The following is a 26188-nucleotide window of genomic DNA, read 5'->3' on the forward strand; positions in this document are numbered from 1 at the left end:
TAGCTAGCAATCCACTTTGCTTTGTGGCAGCAGCCAATGACTGCAGCCAGACATCTGGGGCAAAGCAGAATCAGTGACTTCTAGTTGCTGTTGCAATTGCAATGTGCTGCTGCAAGCTGCAGCTGCTTTTTTTCACACATTGGTGCCTAGGGCATTGCCTCTTATTACCACCCTAGTTACACCACTGCTTTGTGGTACTACAGATGTTGAGCAGAGACAATACAGGTCTGGTGACTTTGTTGGGGATATCAAAGGAGCATTTCTGGATTAGTGTCTTATTTCTGACATGTTTGAGAAGATGTTGGAAGCTATGGTAGGAGACACACAGGCAGTGCCTAGCTTAGGAAAATCAGTTGTACCTTAACATTGTAAAGAGGGTTTAATGCTTGTAAAACCATAGTAGTTTAACCATGAGTAATCAGCTTATATTTTAAAGGTGCTAAACTATTTGTGAACTGATGTTTCAAATATAGCATTTATAAAAGTTATTTTCCTAGCCAAGGCATGACTTGGGGGAGAAAGCATCTAAAAGATGTTTCATATGTGTTTGTGTAAATCCTCCCTTTTTGTGCGTCACTGTTGTTGGTTATTATAATGAACCAGAAAAACCTCTCTCATTTTCAGTTTGATGCATGGCATAATAAGTAGGGCTGTGCGAAGCTTCAGTCCCTGATTTGGTTTGGCAGAGATTCAGCCCGATTCAGTGGCTGAATCTCCATATTGAATCAGGAGACCCTTTAATCTCTCTGACTCAAATTGGAATCCTCTGAATAGATTCGGAAAGATTAAGCGATTCAGACAGACACAGCTTTAAATATTTTTTCTACATAACTCAGGGTACCAGGCGGCTCGTGAATGCTGTGATGCTGGGGCAGATGGAGCATCCTACAAGAGCATGATGGGCTCCCCAGCGTGCTCAGCAGCAGACCCAGAAGTGGACCAGAAGCACTTCTGATCCACTTTTGGGTCCACTGGGGAGCGCACAGGCCTCTGTCCCATGACCCCCCCCAGCTTGGCGAATGGTGCTTTCTGGGTCTGGGGGGAGCACCTGGGGTCCCCACATGGCTGATTGCTGGGATGGGGGTTCCCTCAGTGCACTCCCCAACAGACCCAGAAGCAGACCGGAAGTACTTCCAGTCCACTTCCATGTTTGCTACCGAGCACAGGGGGAGACCCCCCCACACACACACACACTACTGTGGGATGCTCCTTTTCCGCGGCATCGCAGCATTCACAAGCCATGTCTGGTACCTTGAGGTATTTAGAAAAAACATTTAATGTTTATCTGTGCCGGAATTGCTGATTTTCCAAATCAGCATCGAATCTTCAGATTTGTATTCGGCCGAATCGAACTGGGGACAGTGATAGGATCAGAATTAGGAACAATGGCCATAAATTGACAGAGAGCAGATTTAGGTTGGACATTAGAAAGAACTTCTTCACAGTAAGGGTTGCCAGAATCTGGAATGGGCTTCCAAGGGCGGTGGTGCTCTCCACTACCTTGGGGGTCTTCAAGAGGAGACTGGACAAGCACCTAGCTGGTGCTCTTTCCTGCCCAGTGCAAAGGGTCAGACTTGATGACCTACTGAGGTCCCTTCCGACCCTAACATCTATGAATCAACTAATTGAACCACTGTCCCCTATTTGGGCTGAATCCAAATCAAATATGGCCCATTTTGCACACCACTAATAATAACTAGGTTTTAAAAAAGTAGCTGTGGTAGCTCTGTAAAGAAAGTTAATTTGTTAAATAAAATGCAGGCATTCTGGTCCAGTCAAAACCATATAGCAGCTGGACTGGAGGGAAACTTTCTAATGAAGATTATCTACAAGGCCCCAATGAAAATGTACTAAATGCTTGAGAAGATTTCTTAGTACATGAACTACAGAAAGCAAGGCCGAGGCTTTGAGTAGTCATTTTGGTGCTTCAGTTTCTGGGCACCTGAATTGAAATGCCTTCAAAGGACCTGATTTTCAGAAACTGGTGACCACTTCTTGGATAGAAACAGAAGTTACACACAAACTGGTTTAAGTGATCAGATTGGATCGATTCTGCCTCCGACTTTTGCCTGTCTGTACGTAGCCCTTCAAATAAGACCTTCTTAAGGAACCAAAAATGTCTGATTGTTTTTGAAAAAGCTTTTCCCTGGATGAGATTTATAATGTGTTAGAATTAGTGAAAGAGCTATTACTTAGGGGAATTTCTTTTTACAGATTTGCCAACTCATTGTGTAATATTGTAATGTGTTTATGTGCAACTCCATTGATACCATTGTCATTGCATTGAATGACAGCACACCAACTGATCCATTACAAAATTATTTATTTTAAATATACCATTCCACTTAGATTTGTATAACAAGCATCAGGTCACCAGAGCTAGATTAAGTTCCCAGAAATGGTTAATAAATAATCTACCTAATAATACTCGCCACAAACCAGATGCATAGACCAAATTTCAGTGCTTAAATAACTGGAATTGCTAGTGTGCTTTTCTTAGTGGACTGTCTACAAACATGTTTTATGCAAAAAAACTCCTTTGCATAGCAGATGCACAAGTTATTCAGCGCTTAGGAAACTGGGAAAAAACTGCTATGGTTTTAAAGAAAAAAATTCTAAGGGGATAAATCTCACAAACTAATTGACATATGGGTGTGGTTATGATGCTACTTTTCATTTTGGAAAGGTGATTTGATGGGATCTGCATAGTTTGTTAGTGCAGAAGATTCTGGACCTCCCTCAGAACTAAGTGCAAAATATTTCTTATTCTTCAGTAACTTGTCTCACATCTCATGTACTAAGTTGGTTATCACCTTAGATGCCTTCATCCTTTTTTATTTATTTATTTAAATGCACCTACTCATTTGTGGTTCATTCTTACAGCTAATGTACATGAAAAGACTTTATTTTAGTATTACCCTTGGGGGCTGCCTGGACGTCATGATGAGAAGGACCATATAAGTACCTAGGTACTCAGTTAGCTCCTAGTTTGAGGATGCACATTTTAACATATTATTTGGATTGAATAAATTATAACAGGTTGTCGTTTTTTGCTGAATCTACTGTTTGTACCTTTCTTTAATTCATAAATTTTATAAATATTCTAGGGTTAGTCCAGACCCTTTGGGGAAAACCTTCATTATTTGAAATATGCCTTCCAGCCATATTTTAATAGATAGTTAAAGGTTTGTATATTAAAATTGTGCTGCTGTTAAACTATAATAATCACCTGTGTAGCTGAATGATTATTATGCATAGTTGCAATAATCAGTCGATGTTCCCAACTGTAAACTTGAATGAGTTCCTATAAATATAAAGTATAGATATTGTATATGTAATTTATATACAGTGTGTGAGTAAATGTACATGCACACACAGTAAAAATCTTGTATTGCTTTATGCATCTTCATAGCACACAGATGATGGGGACCATAAAGAGGTTGGTAGACATGTAATATATAAATGGCTGAGAGTCCAATGCAGATCCTCAGCCTGAGATATCTAAACAAGCACAGAACACTGAAGTCTTCCCATTGGCTTCTTCAGTATTGCCAGCTCTCATGCCAAGTATTAAAAAGAGTAAAAAAAACTAGAGGAAAAATCTTAATAGACTAACTCTTGAATTTTCAGAATCCTCTAGTTTCCAGCTGTTACTGTTGCCTCTTCATTTAAACTAGAAACAGCAATTTTAAGTAGAGCTCAAATTGTCTCTAGTCAATGACACTAGGTTTTGTTGTTAGCATGCTGATAAGTCAAAGATAAATGGATTTTCTTGACTGGTGGAAGGACTCTGAGCTTCACAATATAATCAAACAAATGTTCTATCCCTCATGTTTCAATGTAGTGAAAATCTTTTACTGTAAATGCAGCCTGCTTTTATCAGTGAGTTAGCTGCCATGACAACTGCATTGCTTGTGAAAGCCTTGTTTGAATGATCTTGCAGGGAGCGGGGAGTCATTGAAATTCTGAGTATCTTTCAACTGCAGGCAGAAGCAAACATTCCTTGTGTATCAGCCAATATTTACTATTATCAGGTTTGGTAGCAGATGCCAGTTTTATTGTTCATTATTAAACCAGAGGAAAGAAGACCATTCCCTGGTAATGGAAGCTTTTGACCTTTTTATTACCAAAACAAAGTTATTTGGTCTTGGCAAATAGTTATACCTATCTTAGCTTCCATGTAGTTCTTACTATCTACTCTTCATTGTCTATAATGGTAAAGAGGGTTTTTCATTCTAAGTGTGATATGCAGCACATTAAAAACTTTAATCAATTTAAATTTCAGACCTTTGCTTTCTTTTTTTTTCCTGTAAATGCAAATGAATGTTGTATGGGATTTCATTTTGCGTTGCTTTTTAAAAAAGAGTCTGTTCTTTGGAAAAGCCAGCTCTGGCATTTGATTGTTTGAAGAGGTCCTAGTTTCTGCCTTTGTGATGTTATAGCTTTTTTCTCTGGTGATAGGTTGTAGTGTACAGTACAAGATCCTGTGTAAGGATCAAGGAAAAGCTGTGCTGTGACCGGCATGGCAAAAATTTTAAGCAGTGCCTGCAGTCACCCCTCGCTCCCCACACTTTCCCAGACTGGGGTCACTGTGGTCTGAGGAAGGCATAGGAAGCACCTGCTGGACTTGGGGTTACTCCAGTCTGGGGAAGACACAGGAACACTTTCCTGCACTAAGCTTCTCCTAGTCTCTTGAAGGAGGTAAGTTAGGGCAAGCATACAAGCATTTGTTCCTGTGAGAGAAAGTCTCCCACAGGAGAGATATTCCTCACTGAAACAAAGACAGTTTTTCTCTCAGAATCAGCCTGTTTCCTGCAAGAGAAGTGGCATAAATGCCTGTACACTCCTGGTTTCTAACAGGAGACCAGTATTTTTCCCATTAGAAATCTAGTGCCTCTCCATATACAGTTGAGCTTTGCTCACAAGGAATGTGATGGTTAAACTCCTGTTTATTTCACAAGGAGCAAATGTAGATCAATATCTAATGGCTGCATCTGAAAATCCCTCCTTAAATTCTTACTTAGTTATTAGATTTCATTGTTTATATTTAACTCTAGGATCTAGGATATGCATTGAAAGGTACTGTGGGCACTGTTTAGAGCATCAGTGGCAAAATGTCTGTGCACACAAGATTATTTTGGGATTGTGTTCTTGAATAGAGCTGCTTCCCTTAACACAGGAGTTGGTAACCTGCAGCTTGCAGGCCAGATCCTGCCCATCGTGGTGGGAAGGATCAGGCACAGACAGCATTAGGGACACCAGAAGAGATGCCTCTAGGGTCCTTTTGCTTGCTGTATGCTGTTCATCCTGGCATGTACCTATGCTGTGCTCCACCTCTTCCCTATGCAGTCACTGTTGATGCCCAGCCTACCTCCTCTCTGCGCTTGCCACCAAATTTGCCCACCAGCATGGCTGTTGGCCAAGCCATGGCTGCGCCACTTGGTATGACAATAACCAATAACCAGAGGCTGCAGGGAGGGGTGCCAGAGAAAGCAGGGAGTACTGGGGCAGCAGCAAGGGATTGGCCCATGGTGGCCATTGTAAAGGCAAGTAAAGTTTGCTACCTCCTGCCCTAACAGATAATGGTCCTGACCCTTCTCCTACTGAAGCTGTCCCATTGATTTATAGAATGCAAATGAGACTAGTCCTCATTCGCAAGCCTTTCTTGTTCTTTTAAAACTGTTTCTTCATGCCCGCCTCTCAGTCGCCAGACTCTCCTCATTGGGGCATAGAAAGGAAAAGGGCACAGTCTGGTTACATGTTGCCTCCAAATCTCTAGGATGCAAGGTTCTGATAGCATATTATTTCAAGTTTATGTACAAAGTTTCACACTATGCAACATATTTATTAATGCTTTTATTGCACTTATACTAATTAATACTAATACTAACGTAGTGCTAATACTAATTAATAAGTTTTTAATAAACGGGAAATGTTTGATTTGTACTAACAATTATTCAAGGAGAAACAAACTTAAAGAAATTGGTTTAGATTGAAAAAGTATGTTCATTTTTCTAGGAGGCTTTTCACAAGCTATTTAAACATAAATATGTCAAATCGGAGACTTCAGTAATGGTTTATAGTTGTTACTGTCAAAGCCATCATCATTTACATTGAATTATATACAATGATACATATACTGAATATCAGAGAAGACTGCCATTGAAGTTTTCTAAGGACTATTTGCAGTTCTTGACAATCAGAAGCTTCTGTCATGGTAAAATAACCCTAGGACAACCAGTGCTGGAGTGGACTAGAGAACTATGAGAAGGAAGTACAAGTCTGCTAAGCTATGTTGACTAAATATAACACAACTTATACATTTATATTTGGCATACTATTTTACTTATTTTTTCTTTTTCTTTTTGAATCTTTGAGGTTACCTGTTTGCAAGATTTCTTTGGAGATGATGATGTTTTCATTGCATGTGGACCTGAGAAATACCGTTATGCACAAGATGATTTTGTACTGGATCATAGCGGTAAGATGGTACATCTTAAATTAATTAAAATGTCACCCTTCACACATTTTCTTTTTTCCCTTCATGAATCAAAAGTGAAATGTTTCTAAAGAAACTTATATTACATATTTTTATTCCAGCTGAAATGTTTTCTTAATAAGAAATACTTTTCTGAACAATAATTTAGTTCCAGTCTGTGTCAGTGAGAATTTATATAGTTGGTTGTTTTTTCTTGGGTAAAAGACTCTTCACATAAAGGCATATGATAGATGACAGTGAATGTTGAAAAGCCTTCCTTTAATTCACTCCGTGAGCCTCATCCAAAGCCCACTGAAACCATTTGCACTAACTTCAGTGTGCTGTAACTCAGTCTCCATGTTCCTGCTGTGTTGAATTTTTTCCCAGATCACATATGCAGCTGACGTTTTCAGAGCTACAGGAATTGTTCCGTACATTCCAAGCATTCTGATCCTTTCTGTTAAACATACAGTGCATATTCAGTTTACGTTAGGAGAAAGCTTTTTTTTTTAAATTTAGAAAATGAATTTCCTGTGCACTTAGTTTCTTTTATTAAAAGCTTTTTAGTTCGTGGCTTTTAGCAATTTATTTAGGTGCTAGGTAGTTGCTATCCTCAAAAAGAAAAAGTCTCTAAACAGGAGCTCTAGAATTTTTCCAGGCATTATTCAAATTAAAATCTGAAATCAGCATATTTCACGATGCTGTAGCTTGCTCACCAGCATATTTCAATACATTATGTTTAATATTAGAATCCTTGTAAGTAAGAAGTAGAGGAATAACATTACCAGATGCCATATTAGGGAAGCTTATTTTCTACTACTACCAAATTCCTTTAGCTCTCAGGGATGTATTTGGTAGCCATGATGGTCTGAGACAAAAAAAAATGCAAAAATCTAGAACTCTTGATTCGGAAATGATACCTTTTATTGACCAGCTAGGAAATTGCAAAAAAAGATCAAGAGTTTTAGATTTTTACATTCCTTTATCTCTCAAGTACATTTTTTAAAACGGAGTAGAGTTCCACAGCTCCTGCTCTGTGCCAGGAACTGTGCTGCCAGTTACTCCACATGAGTCATAGGCCAGAGCAGTACCTGACGCAGGTCAGCAAGGGACACAGGAACGTAGCACCTGTTGTCCCATGTCTGGCAGGTGGCCTTGATGTGGGACTATGGGTGTCATGTGTTTGTTGCCCAATAAATCTGCTTCAGTTGGGCGACGTCTGTTTCTACCCATAGTAAGTGCCCTGTGTAACATAGTAAGTGCCCTGTGTAACAAGGCCCTAAGAGTAAAATATATGAGACAGTGCACCTGATGTATATTAGACTGGTTGAGTTAAAGCTTTTTTATCCTCCCTCGGGCCTGGGAGGAGAGCAAATATGTTAGCTAATACTCCACAAATCTTACTCTGGACAAGGCCAGGCTTTTAGTTTCTGCCCCAGCTGAACCATCTACATACCTCACAGACAGGCTAACTGAGCTTAGCCCCTTGCTTAGAAACTGCAGTAGTTCTAGATTCCTGTTTTCACTTCTTCTTCTGCTGTTCCCTTTTCTGAGATCCTCCCCACAGGTTCCTGTAGGAATCTCACTGAAAGAAAAGAACAGCTTGATGCCAGAAATAGAACTTGATTTGACTGGTGAAGGTGGGAGCTTCATTCCCCCTTTACCATTGGCATTGGCAACTGGCTAGGTGCTGGAGACATTATTAAGGACAGCGAAGTCTGAGAATGGACCCAAAAGTTAAAGCTTGGGTGATCTAATACAAAAAGGGACTATAGCCATGGCAATCAGTGGGAAGGAGATAAAAACCCTAGTGGGCCTTGCCCACTTGCTTGGAACTGGTGCAGATACAGCAGAAGCAGCAGTGAAATTGCTCTGCAAAGAGATGAATACTAGCTGAGTTAAGGAAAATAATTCATTTAGGTGGGAAACAAAATAGCATGATGGAGGGAGGAGGGGACAAAGAGAACTGAGAAGGGAAAGGAAGCCTGAATTGTTTTCATGAGAGGGTGGAATACTTTGGGACTGATCTAAGTATCTGTATGCTTCACAGGGATTTGAATCAGTTTGCATCTTTTTATATAAATTGATCTATTCAATGCATGTTAAATTTCTTTGTTGATAGGTTGGGTTAAAATTATAGTTAATGAATAAATGGATGATAGAAAATGGTGGCAGAGGGAGATGGATTTCATAGATTTCATAGACATCAGGGCTGGAAGGGACTTTGGGAGATCATCGAGTCCAGCCCCCTGCTGGATTTACTGAGAGAGAGTGAAAATTTTGGAATTGGTAGGCATGTCCACATGACACGCTACTGTACTGTGATTAGTGCACGTTTATTTAGTCCTTGATTGTAATCAAGGACCAAATAAATGTGCAGTAACTGGAGTTACTGTGCAGAAGCACCTTTTTTAGTGACACTACTGCGCAGTAGCTTAATACTGTGTAGTAGCATATTAGCAATATTTGTACTGTGATGCGACCACACAGTATTATTCAGCTACTGCGTAGTTAGCATCTCATGTAGGTATGTCCAGTGATTATTAAAGGAATGAACATGTCAATATGCATATGACTACCGATTTCTTCTATTAGCTTCTCTTTTTATTTAATGTTGCATGGTATATAGGTGGGACATCTAGATCTGGCCTTTGGTGCCTGCAGGCATTATTCACTTTCTCTGAAAATTGTTAGAGGTAGCACTACATTTTTGGCAAAAATAAGTAGACTGATATAAAATATGGGTAGAATGAAATTGTCTTATACAGGTGGAAAGAACAGGTTTCAGTGAGACAGGCTCAGGACCCCCGCAGGCAGGGCATGTTCAGGCAGGTGGATAGGATGGAGTTGTGGGCATGTAGGCAGCAGCATCTTGGAGTGGGACAGGCAGGGAGGGCCAGGACCGGGATCACAGGGCAGTGACAACATAGGGCCAGGGCTGGGGTAGAGCTGCGATCTGCTGTCTGCATGCCCCTGCCTGTGGAACCACCACCTGTCACAGAGACATACAGGGAGTGGATCATGGCTCTGCCCCATGTCCTGGCCCACACCATCACTGCCCAGCAATCCTGGCCCTGCCCCCCTGTCCCACTCCCTGGCCGCCTACAGCCCAATCCCCTCCGCCTGTCCAAGAGCTCCCTGCCCACACAGTTCCCAGGCTGGTCTCTCTCTGTGAAGACACCGCCTGCCCACTCTGTTTGGTGCCCCCAGCAGTGGATGAAGGGAAGACAGGCTCAGGGCCAGATAGGATCAATTACCACCCCATCCCCCTGGCCAGGTCAGCACCCACTCTGAACCCTGCCTGCAGCAGCTCGTTGATACTCCTTAAGTGGCTCTCCAGCACAAATAATTGCCAACCTCTGCTATAGGACAAAGTCTTCTGTATTGCTGTTATATAAAGATATAAAGCTGTCATAACAAAGTGCAAATATCAGAAGTAGCCAGCATTGCTCCACCCACTTCACTGGCTCATCTCTGCCTAAATACAAATTTTCACTATTGCATGAATTGTTGTAAGACATGGCAAAATATTGCAAAATATTGCAATCCAGAATATTTCAGTATTTGGCCTCTTTAAAATAAAGTTTATATAGTTTGTGGGTTAAAGTTTTTTTGGATTTTGTTTTGGGGTTTTTTTAATATAAATTATTGCTGTTTAACTTGGCAGAAATGTTTGGGAAATATCAGGGTTTGTTTCCTGGGCAATAAACAGCAGTTCTAGATGATTTGGTTTGGAAGTTAATCTGTACACAGAAGTATTTTCTAAACTCTATCTGTTTACTTGCAGAATGCCGTGTTATGAAATCACCTTATTCTCGTTCACCTGGTACAGCTAGGCATTCTGGATCCAAAAGCCCTGGACCTTCACGTCGAAGCAAGTCGCCTGCTTCAGGTATACCTATTAGAAAGACCAAAAACAGATTAAACTTACAATTTTGTTGTATGAATGGAAAAGATTGGGAGTTTTGTGTGAAGTGTAAATGCCACACTTAACTTCATAAAGAAGTATATGAATCAGTTTATGCAGGAAGTGCTGGGGCTTACACTAATTTGTAGCAGGAAATGGGTTTTTTCTGCATCCTGCAAACAAAAACTTTCTTTTTTTGGTTACAGGCTAAACTTTTTAATTTGTGAACGTTACCCCAGGTTGTGCTAATCTAAGAGTTTATTTTCAGCATGGGGTTTGATTTTCTGAACATTCTTTTCAACTGTTGTATGATCATATGATTTAATCTCATTCATTTCACTAAAATATACACATGGAATTTAAAATTTGCTTCCGAAAGGTGAACCATATAGTCAAAATATTGCATTTTGTCTCTTGGAAGTAATTTTTAGAAACCCCTCTCATTTCTTTTGGGATCTGAGGACCATCAAAAGATAAACTTTTTCCCCCCGTCTGGTCTTTCCTATAATTTCACAATAATGTCCAAATTGTTTCTTTACCTGATGCTAGAGTTACTGAATAACACATATTCCAAGTATTGGTTATCTTGATTGAAAATACAAATGAGTACAGTGGGAAAAGTTTTGCTTTTAGTTTTTAGTTCACATGTAAAACCTCTATATAGTAAAACTTAGTTGGATTTTTTTAAGAGTTCCAAAAGTAACACTGATATTGAACCCCTGAATACATCACACACACACACACACACACACACACACACACTCACACACACCCCCCCCCTCTCTCTCTCTCTCTCTCTGAAACCTGTTTTAGACAATCCATAAAATCCAGAAATCTGCTCAAGCCAGAAAATGTCTACTGTCCCACCATGGTTTAGAGGGAATTCTGTATATTTAGTCTGTGTAAGGTAGAAAAGGAAAGGAAATTTGGGGCTTATTTGCAGAATCATTCTGTATATCACTCTCAAGCACATTATGCCAACCCTCTTAGCAGCAGGACATTGGCTGCTGTTGTCCCCCTGTTTTACTTGTGGCAGGTTAGAGTGTTATGCCTTGTGGTTGTGTTAGGGTTGACGGTGTAGCTTGACTAATTTTAGACAGAGGATTTTCTTAGAATGGTTTGGATACGGATGATCTGACATTTGGCAGTGGGTTGAACTAGATGACCTCCACAGGTCCCTTCCACTCCTCTTTTTCTTATGATTCCATAAAATGGAAAGTAATTGCCGTGTGTGTGTGTGTGTGTGTGTGTGTGTGTGTGTGTGTGTGCGTGTGTGCGTGCATAGTGTAAGTAGGAAATAGAGGAGCTGTGCTGGGATGCTGGAAAAGAAAGAATTCATGGAGCAGAGGGGCTGGTAGAGAGCACCAAGTAAGCAGAGTGTAGAGGGCCTGAGAAGTTCCTCTTTAAGATGGAAACTATTTAAGCCAGAACTCTTCCCAGTCTCATGCAATTCCATCGTAGGTTTCACTGTACATTTATAATACCATGTTCTGGTTCTGGCTTGAGATTCAGCTCCTGTGTGCATATTTAAAACCAGAATATTAACTTCTGTACTTATTTTCAAATTAGTGTTTATTCCTTTTCTGGGCTGATGCTTATGAAAGTCTTTAAAAGTAGCATATTCATCTTCTTGAATAAGGGTTAAATACTTAGCTAAAAGGCTTCAAAGAACAATTATAATTGCCACAGGAAATATAAGGGATGAATTTTACAAGTGATGTACACCTCATACAATCCTATAAACTGTAGGTGGATTGCATGGAATATAAATCAGCAATGAAGTTGCCCAAAAGTTTTAAACAGCAAGGGTTATACTGCCATTTTATTATTACGTATACAGTATTGTGAATGTAAGTACCATTCTCCCTACACTCCTACTCACACAAAGTAACGTTCTCCCTACACTCCTACACACACAAATAATTGCTGGTGCAAGAAATTTAATCCCACATATTCTTTTATATGAAAAGAAAGAATAAAACTGTGATAAAGAACCTAAGTGATTGTGGTCCTGAAAACTGAAAAATAAAGTTTCAGAGCCTGAATTTTATTGAAAGTCTCTTACTGAGAAGTTGGCTCTGAAATCGGTTTTGAAATTACTAGAGGAATCTGAAAATTTTATCCATGGTGTCTATAGGCTTGTATTTACTTACTATTTTTTCTATTTAGTCTTTATCTATCTTTATTTACCCTTCTTCCTTTCATGTACATTCAGACCTGTTAAATAACTTCTCTCCTTAATGTCTTTCTCCTTTTGTATCATGATTGAGTACAGTAAAGAGGGGTGGCCACTACTCCACAGCTTATTCTACAGCAAAATCCCCAGGTGAGCCATTATTATTATGGCTTTATATCACTAGTGTGTTTCCTGCCTTTTCATTTACCCTTCTTTCCATTTTCATAAATGTATTGTGGCTTTTAACATGCATCACGTGCTCTGCAAAACAAAGGTGTATTGCATCTATTTTATCATAGTAAATCTTTTGATTGAGGCGAACGCCTAAGTGATGTTTATAATTGTCAGTCATCTGTAGATGGTACCATCAAATTACACCTTAATGAATCTAATTTTTGCTGCAAATACAGGAGTGGCTTTGGGAGGAACAAATTTATATCAGCATGATAATGAGAAATTTCAGCCAGTAAACAAGACAAGTTTACCTGAAGCTTAGTAGTGAGAAGTGCTGCAAATTTTGTACCAGAATTCTAATTTACCCAAGGATAAATTAGGCCCTGTATGTTTTGAAATTTCTGTGTGAGCCAAAATTAAACAAATAAAATCTTTCTTAGATCTCCAAAATAGTAAGCCCTAGACCCAGAGCCAACAAGTTCCAGTGTACCTAGAAGGGTATTTATGTGGAGAAAGGAACAAATGATCCTGATAGCATCGTAAGAAATACTCCCTCTCCTGGGAAACTACACGGATTTTTAATTTACAAATGACTGGTGGTTTGTAGCCATGCTGGAAATACAAGTTAAAAACAAGACTAACTTAATTTTTAAACTATCTCATATGTTAGTGGAGAATAGGTGGGTGGGCAAACTGGGGTTACTGCCCCAGGCCCTGAGCTTTGGGGGACTCCACGGAGTTGGGCCGGCTTCACGTCTGGTCACTTGCCACCCCTCCCCACTGCCGCCCTGCACAAGCTGATTTGCCTCGGGCCCTGCACCTTGCTATGGTCAACTCTGGCAGAGAATAATATTATTAAGCATTTAAAAAACAGGGAGAGGGAGGTTATTCTATCTGTGTTCTTCAGTGGCTAGAATACACTTGATACTGCCACATATCAAGAAAGCCCAGGCTCTGTTCCAATGATTTTACAGTTTAAGATTAGATTAGAAGCTTTGAAAATATTATTTTTAATGAGAATGGGAAAAGAATGTACTGTAGTTTGAAGTGATAGCTGATTTTCCTTGTAAAAATCTTTGAAGCTTCTAGGGCAAGATGTCTGCTCTGGAAGTTGAGGCTGAGCCTCTCCCAGGTTTGTGCCCTCTGAGATCTTTCCTTGCAATATTTACAGCTGATCTTCTCTATAGGTCAAAAAAACATGGTTGAACTGTGTTTATCGGACAGCTTTTGTTCTAAAGGACAATACCATGTGCCCACTAATCAAATCTGGGTAGCTTAGTAAGGGATAAGAGTATTGGGAGGTCAGCAAACTATTATGGGATGTCCCGTCCCATAGGGATACAATAGGAAACGATCAACTACTGCCCAGTCACTTGTATGGACCTGGCTAATGGTCTTTGTTCTTACCTAAAATTTGAAGCTTATTTTTATGAACAATTCAAAAGACAGCCGTATCCCATTTTAGGAAAAAGTGGGCTCAGTATTAAGTGTTTCTAACAGGATTTGCCATGTGGCATGAGAATAGCTTAGAATCGTGGTACTAACTGGCTAATAATCTTGGTAAAAATTACAGTATTGATAGGACTTACCCCAGAATACTAAGTCCTGCATAGGATTTATATGCATAGTATAAGCTGTATAAAATGAATCTTGAAACCATAAAAAGGACTATTTCTGCTCCTGTACCTCTGCATAGCCCATTTCAGGTAGATTTCTCTAGAGAAGTTTCTCTTTGTTCACACACTTTTTCTTTTACAGCTAGAATTTGATTTTTGTTATGGTTTTCCCAAAAGTAGAAAATGAATTAACGCTTAAAAAGCCCTTTTCACCCAGGCATTTAATCATTTTATTTTACAGACACAGTGGCTGATACAGAGAGAATTAAGAGTTAAAGAATCTCAAGAACTTCCAGTACAATTTATGCTCCAAAATCCTTAAGAAGCTTTGAGTATCTTCCCCAAAGTGACTTACCCAAAATCGTATAAATCTTGGTCTTGCTGTCATTAAAGCCAAGACCAAAATTTGTATCAAGTAGAATAGGTAGGTTTAGGCTATCAGTGGGCCACAGCAGAGTGAGAAGCAGGAACTCAAAATTCAGTCTTGAATTTTAATTTCTTGGATAATGTTGGATTCCTATCCTTATCATCAGACATCTTGGAAGAGACATTTGTTGAGGAAAAGAGGGGTCTTTGGAGGCTGATGAATAATTACAATAACCATTGAGATCACAGCTGTTCCAGCATTACAAAATAAAATAAAGAGCATATGTAGGAAGACTCGTCAGTTCCCAGGGAATGTCAGTTCTGTATGTTGGCAAGTACTTGCACAGTAAAAACAATGGTGTTTATTAAAGGAGTAGCACAAGGCCCCTTATATTCTTTACACATCTGAAAAGGTGTTGATGGGAACCCGTGTTTCCATGGAAACTAAATGCCTAGTTGGCAGTCTTTTAGTTGCCTTAAAGGAAATGTAGCTCCTCTCTGAAAAAAATTGAAGTTTATTTTTTGTCCAGCTCTTTTTCCCAGGCAAGCAAGGTTTGGATTAAAAAAACCCAATAGAGTGCATCATGTAATAGGGAGTCCTTTGTTAAACCCAGTGAATAATATTTTTAAGTCTGTTTTCAAAGAATACAGGGCCTGATCTAGCTGCCATCCAAGCCAATGAAAATACAGTGGGTTTAACTGGGTGAATTCTAGAAAGGAAAGAGAAAATACTTTTTTCTACTTTAATTGTGCTATTTTATTATTGATGCTCAAAGTAATTCCTTAGAAGTTCATCAATGAAATGCTAAGCTTTTTTAATGTTTTGCTACTATAATTTATAGTGTAATTTTTACTTTCATAAGGGTTCCATGAGGACCAATTGCCTAATATTTCTGTTTTAGTATAAAATGAAAATAAACTATATTTGCATTATATTCCATATACTATATAGGTATTATGTACAGAAAGCTATAAAGCGATATGTTGACTTTGCAAATGGAAAAAATGAGATCAAATATGTGGTTGGCAATCTATATCGTCTCTCTCAAGGTTTTGTCACATGGTATAAACCTGCAGCCTTTGTGCACCAAAAATTCTCACTGAGTGCATCTATGTGTTCATTAATGCACTGTAGTTACTGTGCATTCAGTTTAGTACTTGTATAACCAAGTACTAAATCTATGTGCAGTAAATGTCACTACTGCATGGCTTTTTAGTGATTCTAACTACTCAGTGGCCTAATACTATTGCTCAGTAGTGTATTAGCATGTTTTTTTCTCTGCACTCTACTGCGTAGTAGAATTAGGCTACCATGCAGTTAGCATCTTGGGTAGATGCACCCACTGGCAATGAATAGACTTGAAGATCCAGATTAGTAACTCTGGGTGCATCTACACATTCTGTCATGGGCGACTGATGCCTCCTGAGTTGGGGGGATAAGGGGGGGGGGCACTTGCCCCCCCAGTGGCCAGTCAGCAACTGCAGCTGATTGCATTGACCACACGCCAACCCAGAAGCCCTCTTAGAGGGAATGCTGCCTGGAAGTGCCAGTGGCATGCCTAGAAGGGCCAGCGGCACTTCTCCTGGTGTACCCCCTCACTGGTGCTCTCAGGGGGGGCACCAGTGCTCCCACCTCTCCTCCCTGCCTGCCACCTAAGCAGGGGATACACCAGCTGCTGAGAGGGTACACCAGCGCTCTCAGGGGGTACATGTGCACCCCCTGTGCATCACCATTGCATGGCCTTTACTACAGAATAGAATAATTAGCTACACAGTAGAGCATCACTGTCTACACATGTATTAGGGTGCAGTAAACTAATTAACTCTGCCATAAGATAGTACAGACAGTCCTTGGACTTACAACACAATTGGTTCCTGAACACCACGTCTTAAGTTGAAACGTTGTAACTTGGAACCAATTTTCTCAGAAGAAACAATCTTATAAATGGGGGATTGGTTCCTGAACCAAGGCCCAATACCCAATTTTCACTAAAATACCCCAGAATTTTGTACTCAATCAATTATAGATGAGTAATATAGCTACATTAATGTATATATATTGTAAATAGCAATCATATTGATTTGGAAGGACTTCTTTGAGGGACTTTGCTGGACTTTTTGAAGGGCTCTTGGTTGGACTTTTTGAAGGGCTGTTGGTTGGAGTCTTCTCAGGTGTCTTGGCTGCAGGTTTTTCTGGAGCCTTGTCTCCTTTCTTAAAGAAAGTGTCCAGGGAAGTTTGGACAGATGTTCTCCAGGGAGATGAGCGACGCAGTGAACTTGTTTGCTGGCATGGCGTCGCATTGGATCAAGCTTTGTAAAGTTGAAACTGACATCATAAAGTTGAAACATGGTGTCAATTTATAAATGTTGTAAGTGCAAAATGTTGCAACTCGAAATGTTGCAAGTCGAGGACTGCCTGTACTACACAGCCCAGCCAACTGGGGGCCAGACTCCTACCTGGTGCCTAGCCACATGGCTCTACAAGTTCAGTACCTTTGTGCCCCATTAGACCTTCTGCTGCCCGATGCTCCCACCTGGAGCCCAGGGCTGACCCTCCTCCCTCCCCTCTCCCCGTACCCCTACCAGCCTAAGCCTACTTTGCCCCAGCTCAAATTGCTGCTGTCCCAGGTGCACATCTAGACGCTGTGGCTAGGAGTACTTTACTCAGGCTCAAACTGCTCTAGAGTTTATTGCTTTGCATTAACTGCACATGTAGATGTACCTGCTGTGTTTGTGTAGGCACCCTGTGTCGGTTTCCAGCTCTTGGGTGTTCTGGGGGACCAAAGGATGCAGTATTATTGGGCTCTACACTTGATACTTGTTTGTATTGGGCCTATTTGATCTGTATGTGGAGACCTAAATAATACCTTATCACAGGGACACATAGTCTTATAACTGTGTTTTTTTTTTTAATAATCTCTTCTTTCCTCCTTGTTGTTCTGATCAGTCAATGGAACGCCAAGTAGCCAGCTATCCACTCCAAAATCTACCAAGTCCTCCAGCTCTTCACCAACTAGCCCAGGCAGCTTTCGTGGACTCAAGGTATGTACTGGAAATCTTGATCTTTGCAATTCACTTTAAGCTTGCTTACTCATTGAAAGAAATTATAGGATTGTATTTGACCATAAAAAGTAAAACTATGTACTTACACTGAAAAAAATGAAAATTGTTTCTGTCCCATGAGCAAACCTTGCTTGTATGTTTATTCATTTAAATTGGATAGGTGAAGATAAAAAGTGAGATTCTGTGCTGTCTCTAAAAACAAGGACTTTTAGTGGCTTTTACTTTCCTTTTTATGCCCTCCCAGTCTTGCACTTTCACTTGAACAGATGAAGCTTCTGAGGTAATTTATCCTTAAGATCTATATTGCTGTGTCTTCCGCCAGCTGACTTATGGGATACAGCCCTGTCCACAACATCCTCTGCAGCACTGAATGGTGCTGTTCCCCTCTGACATACACACGTGTTATTAATGCACCCCTGTTACTCCCTACAGGAGTAACTTTCTGTATGGCTGTGTTCTTCAGTTTCACAAAGAGGGAATCCTCACCTTTCTGCGCCCAGGAAAATCATTCAATTCTGGGCCTTTTATCTTGGAGTTAAGGGACTGGCGAAGGGTTGAGGAACTTACTGTTAGACAGTTGATATTGCCTCTTAGCCAAGAATTTTCTAGTTGAATACATCAGTGCCTACATCCAAAGGCACTGGAGGATGTGCTCCTTGAGGAGTCTATTGGATAATAGCTTCCACTGATGAACACAATGGTGTGAAGAGGTGGCATAATTCTGTAGCAAGCAACAGTGCCACTTTGACACCAGCTGAAGGACAGATTGTGGTTAGAATGGTATTCATTTGGGGTGAGGTGAGGTGAGGCGTATTGGTTTCTTTTTCAGCAGTTAGCGACCTATGGCCTGCAGGTGAGATCTGGTCAGTAGAACTGTTGGATCCAGCCCACAGACATGGGGTTTTGGCAGCATTTGGCAGCAGGGGGCTTTGGTGCTCTCTCTGTGCAGCTGTTGAGACAAGCAGCGGCAGCTGCTTGGTCCTAGGGCTTGCCCATCTCTGATATTGGGTGGGTCATTCTAGCCTGTAGCTGGGAAAGTTTGCCTATCCCTTATCTATTTTGACTGGAATATGCTCTGATTTTTGTCAGGCTTCTGTGGTGAGTCTGCCAGAAAGAAATTTTATTGTCTTGATAAATGCCATTATGTGTTTTGAATTGTTTGGCTTGAGTAGTGCAATGTAGTACTTTTGCTTTGAAACCATGATCCTGAGCTACACCAGGTTCTTGTGCCTTTTGCCATATATGGACTTAGATTGATATGGACTTCACTGGATACTTTTGTCGTTCATGTGTAAGAACAATAGCAGTTGGCTCTGAAAATCTCTGGTGTTGTATACTGCAACACCAGCTTTGTTTAAACTAAGGCTGTCCATTCAGTCTGGTCTGCAACTACACTTAAGAGAATGTTTTGCCTTACTATAGTGAAATTACAAATGCAGAGTTATAGGTAATTACTGCTCCAGTTTTTCTACACTGCTTGCTTTTAGTAGATTATTATTAAGTACTATCAAGATGGAGATAATAGCTGACAGCAACAAGCTAACATTAAAGGCTATTTTTAAAGGAGAGGGAAAAGTCCTTTCTCCCTTTTACTGTCAGTTTCAGCCAATTAGATTCCACAGTAATTTTCCGTTTTTTAAAATTGTAATTGATACTTGAAATTAATGGATTTTCATGTCATGCTAGGCTTGTACCAACCGCCAGCAAAAATAAATCATTCATCCCTAAAACTGTACAGTACTTATCAAAATAGTAGCCACTTCCCACTTTATCCCATGAGTACGCACCTGTTCAGAAGTAGATCCCAGCTATATGTGATTACCAGAGGCATTGGTAAGGTTAGCTAATAAACCTTCAGGTTGGTGCCAAAAAGAAGTTAATGAATTCTGTCATGACATTGTTTCTGGGATATATTCCCAACAATCATGTCTGTTTTCTGGGAAATAGTCCAGCAAGCACATATGAGGTTCAAAGACATAAACATACAAATAATAAGAGTACTATTATGGCATGGTTATAACTGAATCCTCTCAGATGTTTTTAAGAGGATGTTAATATTTTTGTGGTTTTAGATTTGACAAGTCTAAAACAAAAAACAGAAGAAAAGGAGAGAGAGAAAAATTCAGTTTGGGGTTTTATAATCCTTGTCATGTCCCGCTGGTGATGTCTCTTGGTGATGTCTCTTGCTACTAGAGCTGTTGCAGACCACCCTTACACACATAAGCTGGCTTCCTGCACTCTGCACTTGTAAAAAGGAACAGCAGTCTGGCAGGTGACAGTGATTGTAGCCTTGAAAAAATGTAAATATAGAAAATGTAGCAGGATATTATTCATAAAAAAGGCACAAGATATGATCCAGGTTTAGGAAAGTTAAAGTCTAGGCTGCTCTTTTTCTAGTACATATGTGCATTTACTTTTTAAAAATAACATTAAAAATTAGGAAGATGTTAAAAGAAATTTCTTATCTTTTATATCTGCATATGATCCACATGTCATATGGTAGCGTTTTCTTCTGTAATTCAAAACATTGCATTTTCGTTCTTCCTTTAACTTTTTTTTCTGTGGCTTAAAAAGAAGAAGCCAAAATGTTCAGTTTAATCCCCACAAATGCCGTGTAACTGATTACTTCCCTTCCTTAAGGGCAGTTCATATTCTAGAAAAATGCCTTGTTAATTCTTTGATAAAAAGGTTAACAGGTCTGGTAGTGCTGTCTGGTGCTGCATGATCGTTGTAGCCAATTATTGCAATGTCTCTTTGTCTGAAAAAGAGAAATCAGGGTTGATTTTCAACTTATTGAAATGAGCTTGCAGTAAGAGCAGCTGCACACACAATTCCCTTGTTACACCAGTATTGTCTTGACCTAAAGAGTGAGGCACCTGGCAAATGACAGCGGATTTTACTAGAGATAGAAGCTGGATAATAAATTCAAAAGATTGGGTTAGTGCTTGAATGGTAATTCTAGTCATCAGAGCAGTAGAATAGGAAAATATAATGACTGCAATAGCTATTTTACTTTCTTAATCACAGATCCTCAGCTTTACATCATATTCTCTGCCAGCTACTTTTCCTACAAAGTAAAGAGAAAGTGTGTTCTCTTCCCAAGGTCTTCCCAGCCTTCTCAGCATTGTTTATTCAGTAGCAATAATATTTTCAGGGCCAGAAAGTCAATCACAGGGAAGAGACTTATAATGAATGGCTTATCTTTTAATAAAGGGTATTTTCTGATAAACTCTTTCAGTCCAACATGGATTGTTGGACAGTACTTTAACTTGCATGATTAAGATCCCAATCCTGTAAAATTTGTATTTTAGCCTATGTGGTGATATTGCAGTCAGTAGAAATTTAACCAGCGGAAGGACTGCAGAATCAGGCCATATTACAAATAGATGGCTCTATTTGTTACATGATGGAAAGGAGGTTAATATTATTTGCTGCTTTGTGAGGATGGGTTAGTACAGGGCTGTCATATGCAGTGAAGGTCCCAGGATGGATCTGTACCCCACAGCTCCTAGGAAATGGACTTGTGGGGCAAGCAACAGTGGCAGTCGGTGGCTGTAGCAGGCTGGTGGTTGCAGTAGTAGCGGTGATGGGCAAGCAGCCACAAGGCAAACCAAAACCGGCCAAGAATATGATATTAGTGCAGTTAAGTGTCCAAACACTTACACAATTTACAAGATAAACCCAGATATTTCAAATATGAATCCACAGTTATCAAAAACATTCTGACCTATTCTGGTCTTTGCTACAGAAGAATGGCTCTATTATTTTTCTGTAGTTAAAAAATGAGTGAAAACTAAGAGCTCCCACTTTCGGAAGAGTGTCTTGACTCTAAAAAGGAGCAACTTGATCTGACAAGGGGTGCTTTGAGTCCAGAGATGGTCAAGAATCTCTTCATTAAAGGTTCATTTCTTGAGGGCCTGTAAAAGCTTTGTTTCAGGCTGTGAATGTAGATGTGAAATATAAGAGCACTAAATGGAAGAGTGCTGAGTAATGTGTGAGGTATATCATTTTTACATTATAACAGGAGGCGAGATTTGCTGATCCATGCCAAAATTTGGCAATCAAACAAATTGTGATGGTGCCTTGGATGATGCAGGAAAACTTAACATGTACAACAGTGCTTTTTCTGTTCTGTAGAAAGATTAGTTGAAGAATACAGCCTTTCTAGTTGGCTTTATATGCATCTTCAGTGACCCAGATCCCTAAAGCTCTTAAAGTACATATTTACTCTTAGTTCTAGCATATCTACTGAATTTTACATCCTAAAAATGTAACCCCCTATTTGAAAACAGGGTCTGAAGTTACTGAAAGAATACATTTGTTGCCTCATACTTAATAAAATATTTTTAAACCTGGTCTCTAACTTCCTGATGCTCTTTTGAATGTACTGATTGTGAAAAGCAGCCAAGATTTAAAGGGGGGGGGTTTGTTTGTTTTAAGAGGATAGGATGGAAGCATCTCAAACTAGCTAGTTCAGCCGAAATTTTTCAGTTTCTTTTTTTATTCAAAATATTTTTTTCAGTCCACACTACTCAAATCACAGTAGTAGCACAGGTTAGGAAATCTATTTAGTCAGCATACTTGTTTTCCCCTGCATTATATGTGACTCCTCATAAAGCTTAGCCTGACTTTGCAAATTTCTGTAAGTAAAGACATTTCAGCTTTGAGGGACCCTGATTATGCAACTAAGCATAACTGGGTTTTAATTTCTGTTTATGTTACATTTTAATTTATTAACCAAAAAATTAAGTTAAAATAGATTAAGGCCCTGATCCATCAACTCACTTAAGCCACTGAGAAGTCCTTTTGATTTCAAGGGACTACTAATGATTTTAAAATTAAGCATATGTGTTTAGTGATTTGGTGGATCAAGCAAGCCAGTCTTCTTCAAGATTTTAACTTCTCATCTATTCATATTAGCAAAAGAAAGTTTAGAAGTAGAATTTTTATACAGTTGCTTACCCCCTACTAAAGTAGAAAGAATGAAGCATCTAAGCTTACTTCCTGCCTTCAGATAGCATTTAAACACCTTCACTTCGCATATAACAGATAGAAAAATTTAACCTGTTTGTATTTGGAAGAAATCATAACCATGCCCATTAGTATGAAGTCCATCAATATCTGTGATAAATGGTATAAGAATTCTGCATATGAATTACTCTAAGGACCCCTCTACACATGCAGGCAAAGGCATGCTGGGATATAATGCACCATCCACACAGTCGCACCTCCTGCCATGCCACATTTACGTGGCAGGGTGTGTGATTGTGCAGCTCACGCATTAGATCCCTTTACCCTTTATTGCCGGTTCAGGGGGAGCCCAGGATTGAGATTCCCTTGCATCAGCGAGAAGCAAACTCCTGCAGCTGGTAGCTCTCTCAGCTGACAGAGCTCTGGCTGCAGGGGTGTGCCATGTGCTCCTGTGGCTGGGAGTCCCATCAGCTGACCCAGGTTCCCAGCTGCAGGGGTCTCCCAGGGGTCCTCATGGTAGGGAGACCATAGCTGACATGGTATCCCAGCTGTAGGAGTGCACACAGCTCCCCTGTGGCTGGGAACCCCATCAGTTGATGGGGCTGCCAGCCTCTAGGCTGGGAGCCAGCATGAGCTGGCAGCTCCCAGGCTTGAGTGTGCACATGGGACCCCCCAGCTGGGAGCTCCAATTAACTGATGGGACTCCCAGTCATAAGGGCCCATGGCTACATGTTCAATTAATGGCATGATAGGAAACAGGTATTCTACAGTTGTGGCTTTTTCCTCTTTTTATCATGCCATTAATTGACTGAATGTGTGACCAGGTGACCACTTAAGGTGTGATTAACTGGTTAATCACACCTTAAGTGTAACATGTAGATGGGACCTAAATCTCTCTAGAAGAATGAGGTCAGTGTGGTTCTTCAGCAATTGTAATGCACTGGGCAATTACTTGCCCATATTGAGGGAAATGTTTATACACTGAGTACTTGCTGTATGGTGTACCTACCAAGCGTGGTACTGCTGGATCCCATTTATATCAGATTTACCCCATGAAAACATCAATGAAAGATTTTAATCAAACAGAAGATCAAACAATAAATTACTGCAGTCCTTTACTCCAGTTTGGGGTCCGGTGATACAAACTGAAATGAACATGCAAAAATAAATGAATATGTCATAGACCATGAAGGCCTGTTGTAAGTCAGTGCTGGCTCAGAGCCTGTGATCTGCTTGCATTCCCTGGTGTTGTGCAGAGCCTTGTTTCAGCAGATACTGAGCTTAAGACCCTTTTAGGTGCTTTTTTCTTCAATAGTAATTTATTAAGATGAAGAGTGCTCTGAAGTTTAGTACCTGCAGACTGCTAGGACCAGATTCTCCTTTTAGGCACAGAAGCTAGTGATAACAAAGCAAGTTCCCTTACACCATCCCCCAACATCCAGGTCTAAGACCTTTCCCCAGTCTGGAAAGCTCATCAGTGTCCATAGCCAACTGCTTTCAGGGAGTACTATGGCTAGAATTGTATCTGGCCACTTCTGATTCCTTACCTTGATTAGTCACTCAAAACTGTTAACAGTTTTCTGCATAAGTTCATAGTGAGCCTCAAATTCTCTGTGCATTTCTTTCCCATATGTTTCAGTACTAATTTAAATAGATCACGCATCAGAGTGAGAGCGGGGAGGTTCAATAAGTAAAACTACTAACTGAGGTGGTATTGTGAAATATTAAATGAGACTCTGAACCTACAGGGGCCAATGCACAGCTCGAGTAATAGTTCATTTTTATTCGTGGGTTTAAATCTGTGGCTTTGAGGTGACAAGTTTGTGTATTACATTACTTATCCTTTGAGCAATCTAATTTCTTGTGATTAGGAGGGAATGCACATGCTCTGACTCCCTCACTTTATGCACGTGGAGAGAATTTCACTCACTTGTAACAGTCCCTGTAAAATCAGTGGAACCACTTATGTTAATAGGGACCTCAGAGTTGGATCAATATGGATGCATTAATGTAAAGTAATAATCTTGAACTTTGAGGAGAAAAATTATAAAAATGAAAGGGAAGGGAATAGAACTAGTTTTTAGGGTTGCACTGATAGAGATTTTGGGGCCAATACTGATGGCCAATTTTAAACGAGCCATATCAGTCAATACCAATCCGATTCTGGTATGTGGCCCCGCAGCATGAAGAACAGCTTGGTCCAGCTGGTAAGTCTGTTGTGGGGGCTGGCATGGAAGGAGGGAAGGTGTATGTGGGGGTGGGGGCAGATTAAGGCCTTCACAGTGAGGGAGAGAGTGGGAGTGGGGCTGGTGCTGCCCAGCTGAGGTGGGGTGGGGCACAGGATGAAGCCGCGGCTCATCTGGGAGATATGGGGTGGGTGGCTCCTGCTGCTGCACACACCCCAGGAGGGCATGAGGAGAGTGTGCCCCCAGATCTCCACATGGAGTAGGGTTGGCTGGGGCAGGGGCTGCACCAGGCTCTTCCCAGTGCGGGGACTGGGTGGACTGCACTTAGGGTGGGCAGCGGTGGCACTGGGAGTAGGGCTGTGGCAAATTTTGGGGTGGCTACAGCCCCACAACCCTCACTCCCAGCACTGCCACCGCTTCCTGCCCCAAGCACAGCCCAATCCCTCACTGGAAAGAGCCTGGCACAGCTTCAGCCCCAGCCTGCAGTGGCAGTCTGCCCCACCCCATGTGCAGATGCGGGGGCACATGCCCTCCATGGTTGCATGCAGCAGCAGGAGCCGCACCCCCCAGATCAGCTGCAGCTCCCTCCCATGCCCTGCCCCATCCAAGCTGGGCAGCACCTGCCCCTGCCCCACTCCCACTCCCTCCCTCACCATGGGGGCCTTGATCTGCATGAGGCATTTATCAGCCACATCAGACAAAAAGGCTGATTACCAGTGCTCTCAGTTTTCCTCATATCAGTGCTGATCTGATATGGGACCAATGCATCGGTGCACCTCTACTAGTTTTTGTAGCTTTTTAAAATTTAGTATGCTAACGTTATCAGAAATAACGGTCTCTTGCTTGTTTTTGTAGATTCTTCCTCATGGTGGGTCTTCTTCCAATGTGAATGGTGTACCTGAAATACCCCATTGTGAAAGTCCTGAAGGTAGGTGCTTAAACCACTAGTTACTACCATTTTTTGCAGAATCTTTGTTTACAACTTTGTAATTGTTAGGTTGGAGACAATGTGTTAAATTCTGTTCTTAGATATTTGACAATTTAACTAGTGTTTTGAAGAAACCTTTACTGTACTTGCTTTATCAGGACTGTAAAGAGAGAGAACATGTACAGATTTCATAGACATCAGGGCTGGAAGGGACCTCGGGAGATCATTGAGTCCAGCCCACTGCCCAAAGGGCAGGAAGTCAGCTGGGGTCATAGGATCCCAGCAAGATAAGCATCCAATTTACTCTTGAAGGTGTTCAATGT

General features: G+C 40.6%; 1 protein-coding gene across 5 annotated transcripts in view; it reads left to right on the forward strand.

Moving 5' to 3' along the window:
- Nucleotides 1–26188, forward strand: part of DCLK2 (doublecortin like kinase 2) — a 147688-nt gene that overhangs the window by 79535 nt on the left and 41965 nt on the right. For 3 of the 5 annotated variants that reach the window (XR_002100999.1, XM_019534454.1, XM_019534452.1), the window contains exons 3-7: nt 6379–6481; nt 10266–10370; nt 12661–12711; nt 17665–17759; nt 25793–25865. Coding sequence is in view for 3 of the 5 variants with exons in the window: in XM_019534454.1 (XP_019389999.1) it covers nt 6379–6481; nt 10266–10370; nt 12661–12711; nt 17665–17759; nt 25793–25865 (427 nt within the window). In the remaining 2 variants the exon portion in view is untranslated. The remainder of the gene's footprint in view (nt 1–6378; nt 6482–10265; nt 10371–12660; nt 12712–17664; nt 17760–25792; nt 25866–26188) is intronic. The other 2 variants (XR_002101000.1, XM_019534453.1) reach the window with 1 other exon arrangement.

The sequence above is a fragment of the Crocodylus porosus genome, unplaced genomic scaffold, assembly GCF_001723895.1.
Source record: "Crocodylus porosus isolate Cpor-Errol unplaced genomic scaffold, CroPor_comp1, whole genome shotgun sequence".
In the NCBI taxonomy this organism is placed as follows: Eukaryota; Metazoa; Chordata; order Crocodylia; family Crocodylidae; genus Crocodylus; species Crocodylus porosus.